General features: G+C 44.6%; 1 protein-coding gene across 2 annotated transcripts in view; it reads right to left on the minus strand.

Annotated features, from left to right (window-relative positions):
- lrrc56 (leucine rich repeat containing 56) overlaps positions 1-13,916 on the minus strand; it is a 56,696-nt gene that overhangs the window by 31,388 nt on the left and 11,392 nt on the right. For both annotated transcript variants that reach the window (XM_055933606.1, XM_055933607.1), the window contains exons 3-4: positions 3,835-3,922; positions 3,037-3,097 (exon numbers count right to left, since the gene is read on the minus strand). In XM_055933606.1, the coding sequence (XP_055789581.1) occupies positions 3,037-3,097; positions 3,835-3,922 (149 nt within the window). The remainder of the gene's footprint in view (positions 1-3,036; positions 3,098-3,834; positions 3,923-13,916) is intronic.

Raw genomic sequence — 13,916 nt, forward strand, 5'->3', positions numbered from 1 at the left:
CTCACTAACTTTAAGTGTCAGCTGTCAGAGCAGCTTACCGATCGCTACAGCTGTACACAGCCCCTGTAAAAAGCCCATTCAACCAACTACCTACCTCATCCCCATATTTTTTTTCTTCTGCTCTTTTGCACACTAGTATTTCTACTTGCACATCCTCATCTGCACATATATCACTCCAGTGTAAATTGCTAAATTGTAATTACTTTGCCACTATTGGACTATTTATTGTCTTACCTCCTTTCTTCATTTGCACACACTGTATACAGATTTTTCTATTGTGTTATTGACTGTACGTTTGTTTATTCCATGTGTAACTCTGTGTTGTTGTTTTTGTCACACTGCTTTGCTTCATCTTGGCCAGGTCACAGATGTAAATAGGAACTTGTTCTCAACTAGCCAACCTGGGTTAAATAAAGGTGAAATAAAAAATAAATAAATGAAATAAAAAGAATTCTCTCTCTCCCTCCCCTCCCGGAGGACCTGAGCCCTAGGATCATGCCTCAGGACTACCTGGCCTGATGACTCTTGGCTGTCCCCAGTCCACTTGGTCGTGCTGCTGCTCCAGTTTCAACTGTTCTGCCTGCGGCTATGGAACCCTGATCTGTTCACCAGACGTGCTACCTAGTCCCGGAAGTGCTGTTTTCGACTTTCTCTCTCTCTCTCTACCGCACCTGCTGTCTCGATCTCTGAATGCTCAGGTATGAAAAGCCAACTGACATTTACTCCTAAGGTACTGACCGGTTGCAGCCTCTACAACCACTGTGATTATTATTTGACCCTGCTGGTCATCTATGAACATTTGAACATCTTGAAGAACAATCTGGCCTTAATGGCCATGTACTCCTATAATTTCCCCCGGCATAGCCAGAAGAGAACTGGCCACCCCTCAGAGCCTGGTTCCTCTCTAAGTTTCTTCCTAGGTTCCTGCCTTCCTAGGGAGTTTTCCCTAGACACCATGCTTCTACATCTGCATTGCTTGCTGTTTGGGGTTTTAGGCTGGGTTTCTGTATAGCACTTTGTGGCATCTGCTGATGTAAAAAAGGCTTTATAAATACATTTGATTGATTAATAGGAAACCCATACACAGTGGGTCTCCTGCTCTGTCCCCTATCATGGAGACTGAGCATATACAGTTGAAGTTGGAAGTTTACATATACTTAGGTTAGAGACATTAAAACTAATTTTTCAAACATTCCATAAATTTCTTGTTAACAAACTATAGTCTTGGCAAGTCGGTTAGGACATCTACTTTGTGCATGACACAAGTAATTTTTTCAAAAATTGTTTACAGAAGGATTATTTCACTTATCACAATTCCAGTGGGTCAGAAGTTTACATACACTAAGTTGACTGTGCCTTTAATCAGCATGGAAATTTCCAGAAAATTATATCATGGCTTTTGAAGCTTCTGTTAGGCTAATTGACATCATTTGAGTCAATTGGAAGTGTACCTGTGGATGTATTTAAAGGCCTACCTTCAAACGCAGTGCCTCTTTGCTTGACATCATGGGGAAATCAAAAGAAATCAGCCAAGACCTCAGAAAAAAAATTGTGGACCTCCACAAGTCTGGTTCATCCTTGGGAGCCATTTTCAAACGCCTGAAGGTACCACGTTAATCTGTACAAACAATAGTACGCAAGAATAAACACCATGGAACCACACAGCCATCATACCACTCAGGAAGGAGACGCGTTCTGTCTCCTAGAGATGAACGTACTTTGGTGCGAAAAGTGCAAATCAATCCCAGAACAACAGCAAAGGACCTTGTGAAGCAGCTGGAGGAAACAGGTACAAATGTATCTATATCCACAGTAAAACGAGTCCTATATCGACATAACCTGAAAGGCCGCTCAGCAAGTAAAAAGCCACTGCTCAAAAACCGCCATAAAAAAAGCCAAACTACGGTTTGCAACTGCACATGGGGAAAAAGATTGTACTTTTTGGAGAAATGTCCTCTGGTCTGATGAAACAAAAATAGAACTGTTTGGCCATAATGACCATCGTTATGTTTGGAGGGAAAAGGAGGAGGCTTGCAAGCCAAAGAACACCATCCCAACCGTGCAGCACGGGGTGGCAGCATCATGTTGTGGGGGTGCTTTGCTGCAGGATGGACTGTTGCACTTCACAAAATAGATGGCATCATGAGGGAGGAAAATTATATGGATATATTGAAGCAACATCTCAAGACATCAGTCAGGAAGTTAAAACTTGGTCGCAAATGGGTCTTCCAAATGGATAATGACCCCAAGCATACTTCCAAAGTTGTGGCAAAATGTCTTAAGGACAACAAAGTCAAGGTATTGGAGTTGCCATCACAAAGCCCTGACTTCAATCCTATTGAAAAGTTGTGGGCAGAACTGAAAAAGCGTGTGTGAGCAAGGCCTACAAACCTGACTCAGTTACACCAGCTCTGTCAGGAGGAATGGGCCAAAATTCACATAACTTATTGTGGGAAGCTTGTGGAACGCTACCTGGAACGTTTGACCCAAATTAAACAATTTAAAGGCAATGCTACCAAATACTAATTGAGTGTATGTAAACGTTTGACCCACTGGGAATGTGATGAAAAAAATAAAAGCTGAAATAAATCATTCTCTCTACTATTATTCTGACATTTCACATTCTTAAAATAAAGTGGTGATCCTAACTGACCTAAGACAGGGAATTTTTACTAGGATTAAATGTCAGAAATTGTGAAAAACGGAGTTTAAATGTATTTGGTTAAGGTGCATGTAAACTTCTGACTTCAACTGTATATATCTACCTCAATTACCTCGTACCCCTGCACATCGTCTTGGTACTGGTACCCTGTGTATGTAGCCAAGTTACAAGTTGGCTAAGGTGTATGTAAACTTCCGACTTCAACTGTACAGGGCTACCTGCCTTACTGTGAAGTACTGCTAGCAGTAGTATTTGTAGTACTTGGAATGCAGAAAGTGCTTTGTTTTACCTAGTCAAAGAGAAGTAAAAAACTACAACACATAACTATAATAGACATACAGAGACAGAGCACTATAGTGGAACTTTCCACTTACCTCACTGACATTATCATACTGTTGTTCATTTTCAGCTGCACCAGCTTGGGCAAGTAGGCACCTGCAAGATGATAAGATAGAGAGAGACGTTCCTCACACGTCACAGAGGGCCGATGACTTGATGTGATTGGGTCTTAAACAGATGGCTGGCTCCCTCCCAGCCATGCCTCAACAGGCCTATAAACTCCATTCATTAGCAGAGAGATTGAGAGTGAGATGGACTCTGCTGCTAGTGCACTAGCCAGACGCACGTGATTCACCCCTGTGCAGACAAACTTCAGTCATGCCTGCACACGTTGTGCAACTGAGGTTTTCCTAAGGACATATGTGAGCATGATGGTGTGGTTCTTTCTGGCCTTATCTTTTAAACCAGTGAGAAGAGAGAGGGAGGGAGTTGTGCCAAGTGAGAGAGCTTTGGTACAGTACAAACCTGAGGGTGAATTTGGCATGTTCTGTTTTGTGTGTCACACAGCTACAGTGTTTTTTTGGCTGGTCTTTATCTATGTCTGACGAGAAACCATGTCTGTATAGATTGTGACTGTCTTCATTTACCTATGCTATAAGTCATTACATGAACTCATCAAGTGTGAGTCGATCAACCCTGTACATTTCCACATTTGCAGTAGGTATGGCATAACGCCCACTTCGTGTTTGATTAAAAACGAGGATTCACATACAGTACTATTGATATACACTTCATAACCAGTACATAGTCCCCTATAAATTCAAATACTGCATGCAAAAATATGTATATATCTATTTGTAGTGTATGCTGCTTGACCAGTGATTGTCTCTCACCAAAGTTGCCAAGAGTGCTCTCCTGAGTGTCCACACACATTTCCAGGGAAGTGACCCGAACGAGGTCTTCTGTTCCCGACAAGGCTTTCTGTGGGGTCAGAGACAAATATGTAATGGTCTTTTTCAAATTGATTCTCTTAGCCTACATTATGTGAGAGCACACTGGTTGAATTAATGTTGTTTCAACGTAATTTGTCATCCTATTGTGATGTGGAATCTACGTGGAAAGCATTTGGATTTGCAAAAAGTTATCAACCAGTACTGTTTATCTAATTTCAACCAGTGTTACAAACATTGAAATTAGTGTAAAACTTAACTTAAATACAATGACATAACCTGACTAACAGGTTGTTACGTCAATCTAATTTCAACATAGTCATCAGAACTATGTATACGTTGAAAGTGCTTAGAATATTCCATGTAGAAACGGAAACAATATTTTTCATCCTACATACAATATACTTTATATTGGGTGGTTGATATTATGTAGAATTTCATATGATTAGATTTATGTTTACCTTGTTTCAATGTTGATAGTAAAATGATATGTTTGAATCAACCTCATTGTTTCTACGTCATGCCATCAACCTAAATAAAGAGGTGTATTGAAACAAAATTTGAAGCCACAGTCAAATGATTCCTGCCTGAACAGTGACTTGTGCTGGTTTATGAGGGATAATGCATTTCATTGACAACTAGTCTTCCATCCAGATGGCTACCTCTATGTATAACCTGGTCTCAGTGGCTTTTCGTATTATTCTGTACGTAAATCTGTCACTCCTTTTAGCATGATATGCTACTTTTCGTATGGTATGTATTAAATTGTGGATGTCCATTATGTATTAATCTGTGGATGTCCATTATGCATTTGCATGATACAGTATTATACGATTTCTAGCTAGCTGGCTAACGTTAGCTAGACTAGGGGTTAGGGGTTGGGTTAGGGTTAAGTTTAGGAGTTACATACAGTACATTTGGAAAGTATTCAGACCCCTTGACTTTTTAAACATTTTGTTACGTTGCAGACCTTATTCTAAAATGTATTAAATTGTTTTTTCCCTCATCAGTCTACACACAATACCCCATAATGACAAAGCAAAAACAAGTTTTTAGAATTTTTGGTAAATGTATAAAAAAAAAACTGAAATATTACATTTACATAAGTATTCAGACCCTTTACAAATGCTTACTTACAAGCCCTTAACCAACAATGCAGTTAAGAAAAACATACTTAAAATAAAAGTAACAAATAATTAAGGAGCAGCAGGTAAATAACAATAGCGAAGCTATATACAGGGGGTAGCGGTACAGAGTCAATGTGCGGGGGCACCAGTTAGTCGAGGTAATTGAGGTAATATGTACACATAGGTAGAGTTATTAAAGTGACTATGCAAGAAAAAGTATGTCAAGAAAAAGTATGTGAACCCTTTGGAAATACCTGGATTTCTGCATAAACTGGTCATACATTTTTATCTGATTTTCATCTAGGTCACAACAACAGACAAACACAGTCTGCTTAAACTAATAACATACAAACATTTATACGTTTTCATGTCTTTAATGAACACACCGTGTAAACATTCACAGTGCAGGGTGGGAAAAGTATGTGAACCCTTGGATTTAATAACTGGTTGACCCTCCTTTGGCAGCAATAACCTCAACCAAACGTTTTCTGTAGTTGCGGATCAGACCTGCCCAACGGTCAGGAGGAATTTTGGCCTATTCCTCTTTACAAAACTGTTTCAGTTCAGCAATATTCTTGGGATGTCTGGTGTGAAATGCTCTCTTGAGTTCATGCCACAGCATCTCAATCGGGTTGAGGTCAGGACTCAGACTGGGCCACTCCAGAAGGCGTATTTTCTTCTGTTGAAGCCATTCTGTTGTTGATTTACTTATGTGTTTTGGGTCGTTGTCCTGTTGTATCACCCAACTTCTGTTGAGCTTCAATTGGTGGCCAGATAGCCTTACATTCTCCTGCAAAATGTCTTGATAAACTTGGGAATTTATTTTTCCATCGATGATAGCAAGCTGTCCAGGCCCTGAGGCAGCAAAGCAGCTCCAAACCACGATGCTCCCTCCACCATACTTTACAGTTGGGATGAGGTTTTGATGTTGATGTCCTGTGCCTTTTCTTCTCTACACATAGTGTTGTGTGTTCCTTCCAAACAACTCAACTGTAGTTTCATCTGTCCACAGAATATATTTTGCCAGTAGCGCTGTTGAACATCCAAGTGCACTTTTTCAAACTTAAGACGTGCAGTGGCTTCTTCCGTGGTGTCCTCCCATGAACACCATTCTTGTTTAGTGTTCTACGTATCGTAGACTCGTCAACAGAGATGCTAGCATGTTCCAGAGATTTCTGTAAGTCTTTAGCTGACACTAGGATTCTTCTTAACCTCATTGAGCATTCTGCGCTGTGCTTTAGCAGTCATCTTTGCATGACGGCCACTCCCAGGGAGAGTAGCAACAGTACTGTACTTTCTCTATTTATAGACAATTTGTCCTACCGTGGACGATGAACATAAAGCTGTTGGGCAAGGTTGGAATAGCCAGGAGGAAGGCATGGCCAGCCGTTGAGAATTGCTTGTTGAAGTCTTCGATTATCACAGATTTATCGGTGGTGACCGTGTTACCTAGCCTCAGTGCAGTGGGCAGCTGGGAGGAGGTGCTCTTGTTCTCCATGGACTTTACAGTGTCCCAGAACTTTTTGGAGTTAGAGCTACAGGATGCAAATTTCTGCTTGAAAAAGCTGGCCTTTGCTTTCCTGACTGACTGCGTGTATTGGTTCCTGACTTCCCTGAACAGTTGCATATCACAGGGACTATTCGATGCTATTGCAGTTCGCCACAGGATGTTTTTGTGCTGTTCGAGGGCAGTCCGGTCTGGAGTGAACCAAGGGCTACATCTGTTCTTAGTTCTGCATTTTTTGAACGGAGCATGCTTGTCTAAGATGGTGAGGAAGTTACTTTTAAAGAATGACCAGGCATCCTCAACTGACGGGATGAGGTCAATATCCTTCCAGGATACCCGGGCCAGGTCGATTAGAAAGGCCTGCTCGCAGAAGTGTTTTATGGAGCGTTTTACAGTGTTGAGGGGTGGTCGTTTGACCGCGGACCCATAGCGGATACAGGCAATGAGGCAGTGATCGCTGAGATCCTGATTGAAGACAGCAGAGGTGTATTTGGAGGGCAAGTTGGTCAGGATAATGTCTATTAGGGTGCCCATGTTTACGGATTTAGGTTTGTACCTGGTGGGTTCCTTGATGATTTGTGTGAGATTGAGGGCATCTAGCTTAGATTGTAGGACTGCCGGGGTGTTAAGCATATCCCAGTTTAGGTCACCTAACAGAACAAACTCTGAAGCTAGATGGGGGGCGATCAATTCACAGATGGTGTCCAGGGCACAGCTGGGAGCTGAGGGGGGTCGGTAGCAGGCGGCAACAGTGAGAGACTTATTTCTGGAGAGATTAATTTTTTTAATTAGAAGTTCGAACTGTTTGGGCATAGACCTGGAAAGTATGACAGAACTTTGCAGGCTATCTCTGCAGTAGATTGCAACTCCTCCCCCTTTGGAAGTTCTATCTTGACGGAAAGTGTTATAGTTGGGTATGGAAATCTCAGAATTTTTGGTGGCTTTCCTAAGCCAGGATTCAGACACGGCAAGGACATCAGGGTTGGCAGAGTGTGCTAAAGCAGTGAGTAAAACAATCTTAGGGAGGAGGCTTCTGATGTTGACATGCATGAAACCAAGGCTTTTTCGATCACAGAAGTCAACAAATGAGGCTGCCTGGGGACATGTAGGGCCTGGGTTTACCTCCACATCACCCGAGGAACAGAGGAGTACATTTACATTTACATTTAAGTCATTTAGCAGACGCTCTTATCCAGAGCGACTTACAAATTGGTGCATTCACCTAATGACATCCAGTGGAACAGCCACTTTACAATAGTGCATCTAGATCTTTTAAGGGGGGGGGGGGGGGGGGGGGGCAGAAGGATTGCTTTATCCTATCCTAGGTATTCCTTGAAGAGGTGGGGTTTCAGGTGTCTCCGGAAGGTGGTGATTGACTCCGCTGTCCTGGCGTCGTGAGGGAGTTTGTTCCACCATTGGGGTGCCAGAGCAGCAAACAGTTTTGACTGGGCTGAGCGGGAACTGTACTTCCTCAGTGGTAGGGAGGCGAGCAGGCCAGAGGTGGATGAACGCAGTGCCCTTGTTTGGGTGTAGGGCCTGATCAGAGCCTGAAGGTACTGAGGTGCCGTTCCCCTCACAGCTCCGTAGGCAAGCACCATGGTCTTGTAGCGGATGCGAGCTTCAACTGGAAGCCAGTGGAGAGAGCGGAGGAGCGGGGTGACGTGAGAGAACTTGGGAAGGTTGAACACCAGACGGGCTGCGGCGTTCTGGATGAGTTGTAGGGGTTTAATGGCACAGGCAGGGAGCCCAGCCAACAGCGAGTTGCAGTAATCCAGACGGGAGATGACAAGTGCCTGGATTAGGACCTGCGCCGCTTCCTGTGTGAGGCAGGGTCGTACTCTGCGGATGTTGTAGAGCATGAACCTACAGGAACGGGCCACCGCCTTGATGTTGGTGGAGAACGACAGGGTGTTGTCCAGGATCACGCCAAGGTTCTTAGCGCTCTGGGAGGAGGACACAATGGAGTTGTCAACCGTGATGGCGAGATCATGGAACGGACAGTCCTTCCCCGGGAGGAAGAGCAGCTCCGTCTTGCCGAGGTTCAGCTTGAGGTGGTGATCCGTCATCCACACTGATATGTCTGCCAGACATGCAGAGATGCGATTCGCCACCTGGTCATCAGAAGGGGGAAAGGAGAAGATTAATTGTGTGTCGTCTGCATAGCAATGATAGGAGAGACCTATCATTGAGAGAGTAGTAGGATGAGGGTGCGGCTAAAGGCTATCAAAACTGGTTGCCTAGAGCGTTGGGGACAAGGAATAAAAGGAGCAGATTTATGGGCGTGGTAGAATATATTCAGGGCATAATGTGCAGACAGGGGTATGGTGGGGTGTGGGTACAGCGGAGGTAAGCCCAGGCACTGGGTGATGATAAGAGAGGTTGTATCTCTGGACATGCTGGTTATAATGGGTGAGGTCACCGCATGTGTGGGAGGTGGGACAAAGGAGGTATCAGAGGTATTAGGAGTGGAACTACGGGCTCCATTGAAAACTGAAACAATGGTAACTAACCCGAACAACAGTATACAAGGCATATTGATATTTGAGAGAGACATATAGTAAGGCATAAAGTAATCGCAGGTCTTGATTGGGAGAGCTAGCTAAAACAACAGGTGAGACAACAGCAGCTAGTCAGCTAACACAACAACAGCAGGTAAAATGGCGATGACTAGTGTAGGAGTAATTGATACATATGTAGGTAGATATCACACTATTAAACAATAGACAGGAGTACACTAGAAAATAGTAGAAGAAGGCAGATGTGAGTGCATTTGCCATTCTGGTAAATACAGGAAACCAAAGATTAGCAGATGGCCAAAGTCATACGTGCTTTAAAGTGCATGTATGGAAAAAGCTTTGACACACTAGATTTATAGTCTACCCATTCCACTACGTATGTGTCAGACACCTAGGCGCCTAAAAGCAATTGGATACCCTAAGGATAGGGGGGAACAGAACAAAGAGTGCATTGATTTAGTGGTGAAGGGAAGGGAAAAAGAGTTTGTTGACACACTGGGATAAGAGGGTCTGGCCACTATTATAATTTAACTGAAAGCAGATAATGGGCGTTAGTATGCATGAACAAGCAGGAAGCCTGAACTAAAAAGATAATGATGGTAGGAAGAATTAGGGGAAGTATGCTTATTTGCATATGGGGTGGACTCATATGCTATTTGGGGATAAAGAGAGAACCAGTGCTCTGGGAGGGTGTGTGTTCCGCGGGACATTCCAGATGGTTATACAATTGTAAATAAAAGCATGTTTTGATTTCACAAGTTCTGATAAAGCGTTATATTTCTGAGATGATTTTCCACGACACTAGGCAGAGAGGGTCGGATTAACTACACACAGAGCCTGAGTTCGCGGCTGGGGCCGACAGATAAACACAAATAAACAGAATGGAGTACCGTGATTAATGGACAGTCCAGCAGGCATCAGCTATGTAGCCAAGTGATCGTAGTGTCCAGGGGGGAGCAGTGGATGGAACAGGGATGCTGTCACCACGCTAGCACGCAGCGTTTAAAGTTAGTAGCCCGGGGGTGGTCTGCTCAGACGGAGGCCGGTTGAGGGCACAGCGGATGGAGTATTTGTCGGCAGACCAGATGGGGTGGTGCGGCGGGGCGCCGTGTCGACAGAGAATCCAAGCCAGATGGCGAAAGAGGTATTGTAGAATTTTGTTTGCTAACTGGTGCTAGCTTCGTGGCAGTGGCGTTAGGGGATAGCTTCGGTACTGGGTGCCACGAAGGGTGCAAGCTAGCTGTGAGCTAGCTAGCTGCAAGCTAACTGTGAGGATCAGAAGTAGTGGCTCAGGGATTACGGTAGGAATCCGGCGTTGTTGTGGCTTGGGGTAGAAGCTGTTTAGAAGCCTCTTGGACCTAGACTTGGCGCACCGATACCGCTTACCCTGCGGTAGCAGAGAGAACAGTCTATGACTATAGGCCAGCGTCTTTGACAATTTTTAGCACCTTCCTCGGACACCGCCTGGTATAGAGGTCCTGGATGGCAGAAAGCTTGGCCCCAGTGATGTACTGGGTCGTACGCACTACCCTCTGTAGTGCCTTGCGGTCGGAGGCAGAGCAGTTGCCATACCAGGCAGTGATGCAACCAGTCAGATTGCTCTCGATGTTGCAGCTGTAGAACCTTTTGAGGATCTGAGGACCCATGCCAAATCTTTCCAGTCTCCTGAGGGGGAATAGGTTTTGTCTTGCCTACTTCACGACTGTCTTGGTGTGCTTGGATCGTGTTAGTTTGTTGGTGATGTGAACACCAAGGAACTTGAAGCTCTCAACCTGCTCCCTACAGCCCTGTAGATGAGAATGGGGGCATGCTCGGTCCTCCTTTTCCTGTAGTCCACAATCATCTCCTTTGTCTTGATCACGTTGAGGGAGAGGTTGTTGTCCTGGCACCACATGGCCAGGTCTCTGACCTCCTCCCGATAGGCTGTCTCTTCATTGTCGTTGATCACACTGTTTTGTCATCAGCAAACTTAATGATGGTGTTGGTGTCGTGCCTGGCCATATGTGAGTTAACAGGGAGTACAGGAGGGGACTGAGCATGCACCTGAGGATCCCCCGTGTTGAGGATCAGCCTGGCAGATGTGTTGTTACCAACCCTTACCACCTGGGGCTTGCCCGTCAGGAAGTCCAGGATCCAGTTGCAGAGGGAGGTGTTTAGTCCCAGGGTCCTTAGACTAGTGATGAGAGCACTATGAGGGCACTATGATGTTGAACGCTGAGCTGTAGTCAATGAATAACATTTTCACATAGGTGTTCCTTTTGTCCAGGTGTGGAGTGCAATAGAGATTGCATAATCTGTGGATCTGTTTGGGTGGTATGCTAATTGGAGTGGGTCTAGGTATCTGGGATAATGATGTTGATGTGAGCCACGACCAGCCTTTCAAAGCACTTCAAGGCTACAGACGTGAGTGCTACGGGTCGGTAGTCATTAAGGCAGGTTACCTTAGTGTTCTTGGGCACAAGGACTATGGTGGTCTGCTTGAAACATGTTTGTAATACCGACTCAGACAGGGAGAGGTTGAAAATGTCAGTGAAGACAATTGCCAGTTGGTCAGCGCATACTCGGAGTACGCGTCCTGGTAATCCTTCTGGCCCTGCGGACTTGTGAATATTCAGGAACCCGAGTGGCACAGCGGTCTAAGGCACTGCATCTCAGTGCTTGACGCGTCACTACAGACACCCTGGTTTGAATCCAGTCTGTATCACAACCGGCCGTGATTTGGAGTCCCATGGGGTGGTGCACAATTGGCCCAGCGTCGTCCGGGTTTGGCCGGTGTAGGCTGTCATTGTTTTATTTATTTATTTATTTCACCTTTATTTAACCAGGTAGGCAAATTGAGAACACGTTCTCATTTACAATTGCGACCTGGCAAAAAATTGTAAATAAGTATTTGTTCTTAACTGACTTGCCTAGATAAATAAAAGGTTAAAAGAAAGTGTACTTGTTTAAAAGGTCTTACTCACATCGGCTACAGAGAGCGTGATCACACAGTTGTCCCGATCAGCTGATGCTCTCAAGCATGCTTCATTGTTACTTACCTCGAAGCGAGCATAGAAGTAATTTAGCTGAATTGAAGCTTGGCCTGTTTGATGGTTTGATGGAGGGCATAGCGGGATTTCGTATAAGCTTCCGGGTTAGAGTCCCGCTCCTTGAAAGCGGCAGCTCTAGCCTTTAGCTCAGTGCGGATGTTGCCTGTAATCCATGGCTTCTGGTTGGGGTATGTACGTACGGGCACTGTGGGGACGACGTCATTGATGCACTTATTGATGAAGCCAGTGACTGATGTGGTGTACTCCTCAATGACATCGGAGGAATCCCAAAACATATTCCAGTCTGTGCTAGCAAAACAGTCCTGTAGCTTAGCATCTGCTTCATCTGACCACTTTCTTATTGACTGAGTCACTGGTGCTTCTTGCCTAAGTTTTTGTTTGTAAACTGGAATCAGGAGGATAGAAATTTGCCAAATTTGCCAAATGGAGGGCGAAGGAGAGCTTTGTACACGTCTCTGTGTTTGGAGTAAAGGTGGTCTAGTGTTTTTCCCTCTGCTTACACATTTGACATGCTGGTAGAAATGAGGTAAAACGGACTTAAGTTTTCCTGCATTAAAGTCCCCGGCCACCTCTGGTTGAGCGTTTCCCTGTTTACTTATGGCCGTATACAGCTCATTGAGTGCGGTCTTAGTGCCAGCATCGGTTTGTGTTGGTATGTAGACAGCTACGAAAAATACAGATAAATTATCTTGGTAGATAGAGTATCTCATGATAAGCTGTAGACCACACTATCTCAAGTGAGATAGACCACACTATCTATGTCTTACCAGAGGCTGCTGTTCTATTCTACCGAAAAAGCTTAAAACCCACCAGCTGTATATTATTCATGTCGTCATTCAGCCACAACTCGGTGAAACACAAGACATCACAGTTTTTAATGTCCCTTTCGTAGGATATACGTGATCGTATTTTGTATATTTTATTATCAATGATTGTACGTTGGCAAATAGGACCGATGGTAAAGGTAGATTACCGTCTCGGCGACGGATCCTAACAAGGCACCCGGATCTTCGTCCACGATACCTCCGTCTCTTTCTCCTGCGAATTACGGGGATGAGGACCTTGTCGGACGTCTGTAAATCCTTCCCATCCGACTCATTGAAGAAAAAGTATTCCTCCAGTATGGGGTGAGTAATCACTGTCCTGATATCTAGAAGCTCTTTTCTGTCATAAGACACGGTGGCAGAAACATTATGTACAAAATAATGTGAAAAAACATGCACAATTGGTTACGGGATCGTAAAACGGCAGCAATCTCCTTCGGCGCCATTGCTTGATCTGGAGGCTTCTTGGGTTTGACGCTACAAGCTTAGCACACCTGTATTTGGGGAGTTTCTCCCATTCTTCTCTGCACATCCTGTCCAGCTCTGTCAGGTTGGATGGGGAGTGTCGCTTCACAACTATTTTCAGGTCTCTCCAGAGATGTTCAAGTCCGGACTCTGGCTGGGCCACTCAAGGACATTCAGAGACTTGTCCTGAAGCAACTCCTGCGTTGTCTTGGCTGTGTGCTTAGGGTCGTTGTCTTGTTGGAAGGTGAACCTTCGCCCCAGTCTGAGGTCCTGAGCGCTCTGGAGCAGGTTTTCATCAAAGATCACTCTGTACTTTGCTCTGTTCATCTTTCCCTCAATCCTGACTAGTCTCCCAGTCCCTGCCGCTGAAAAAACATCCCCATAGTTATTTCTTGGTTTCATCAGACCAGAGAATCTTTTTTCTCATGGTCTGAAAATCCTTTAGGTGCTTTTTGGTAAACTCCAAGCAGGCTGTCATGTGCCTTTTACTGAGGAGTGGCTTCTGTCTCGCCACTCTACCATAAAGGCCTGATTGG

Source organism: Salvelinus fontinalis, chromosome 9 (assembly GCF_029448725.1).
Source record: "Salvelinus fontinalis isolate EN_2023a chromosome 9, ASM2944872v1, whole genome shotgun sequence".
NCBI lineage: Eukaryota > Metazoa > Chordata > Actinopteri > Salmoniformes > Salmonidae > Salvelinus > Salvelinus fontinalis.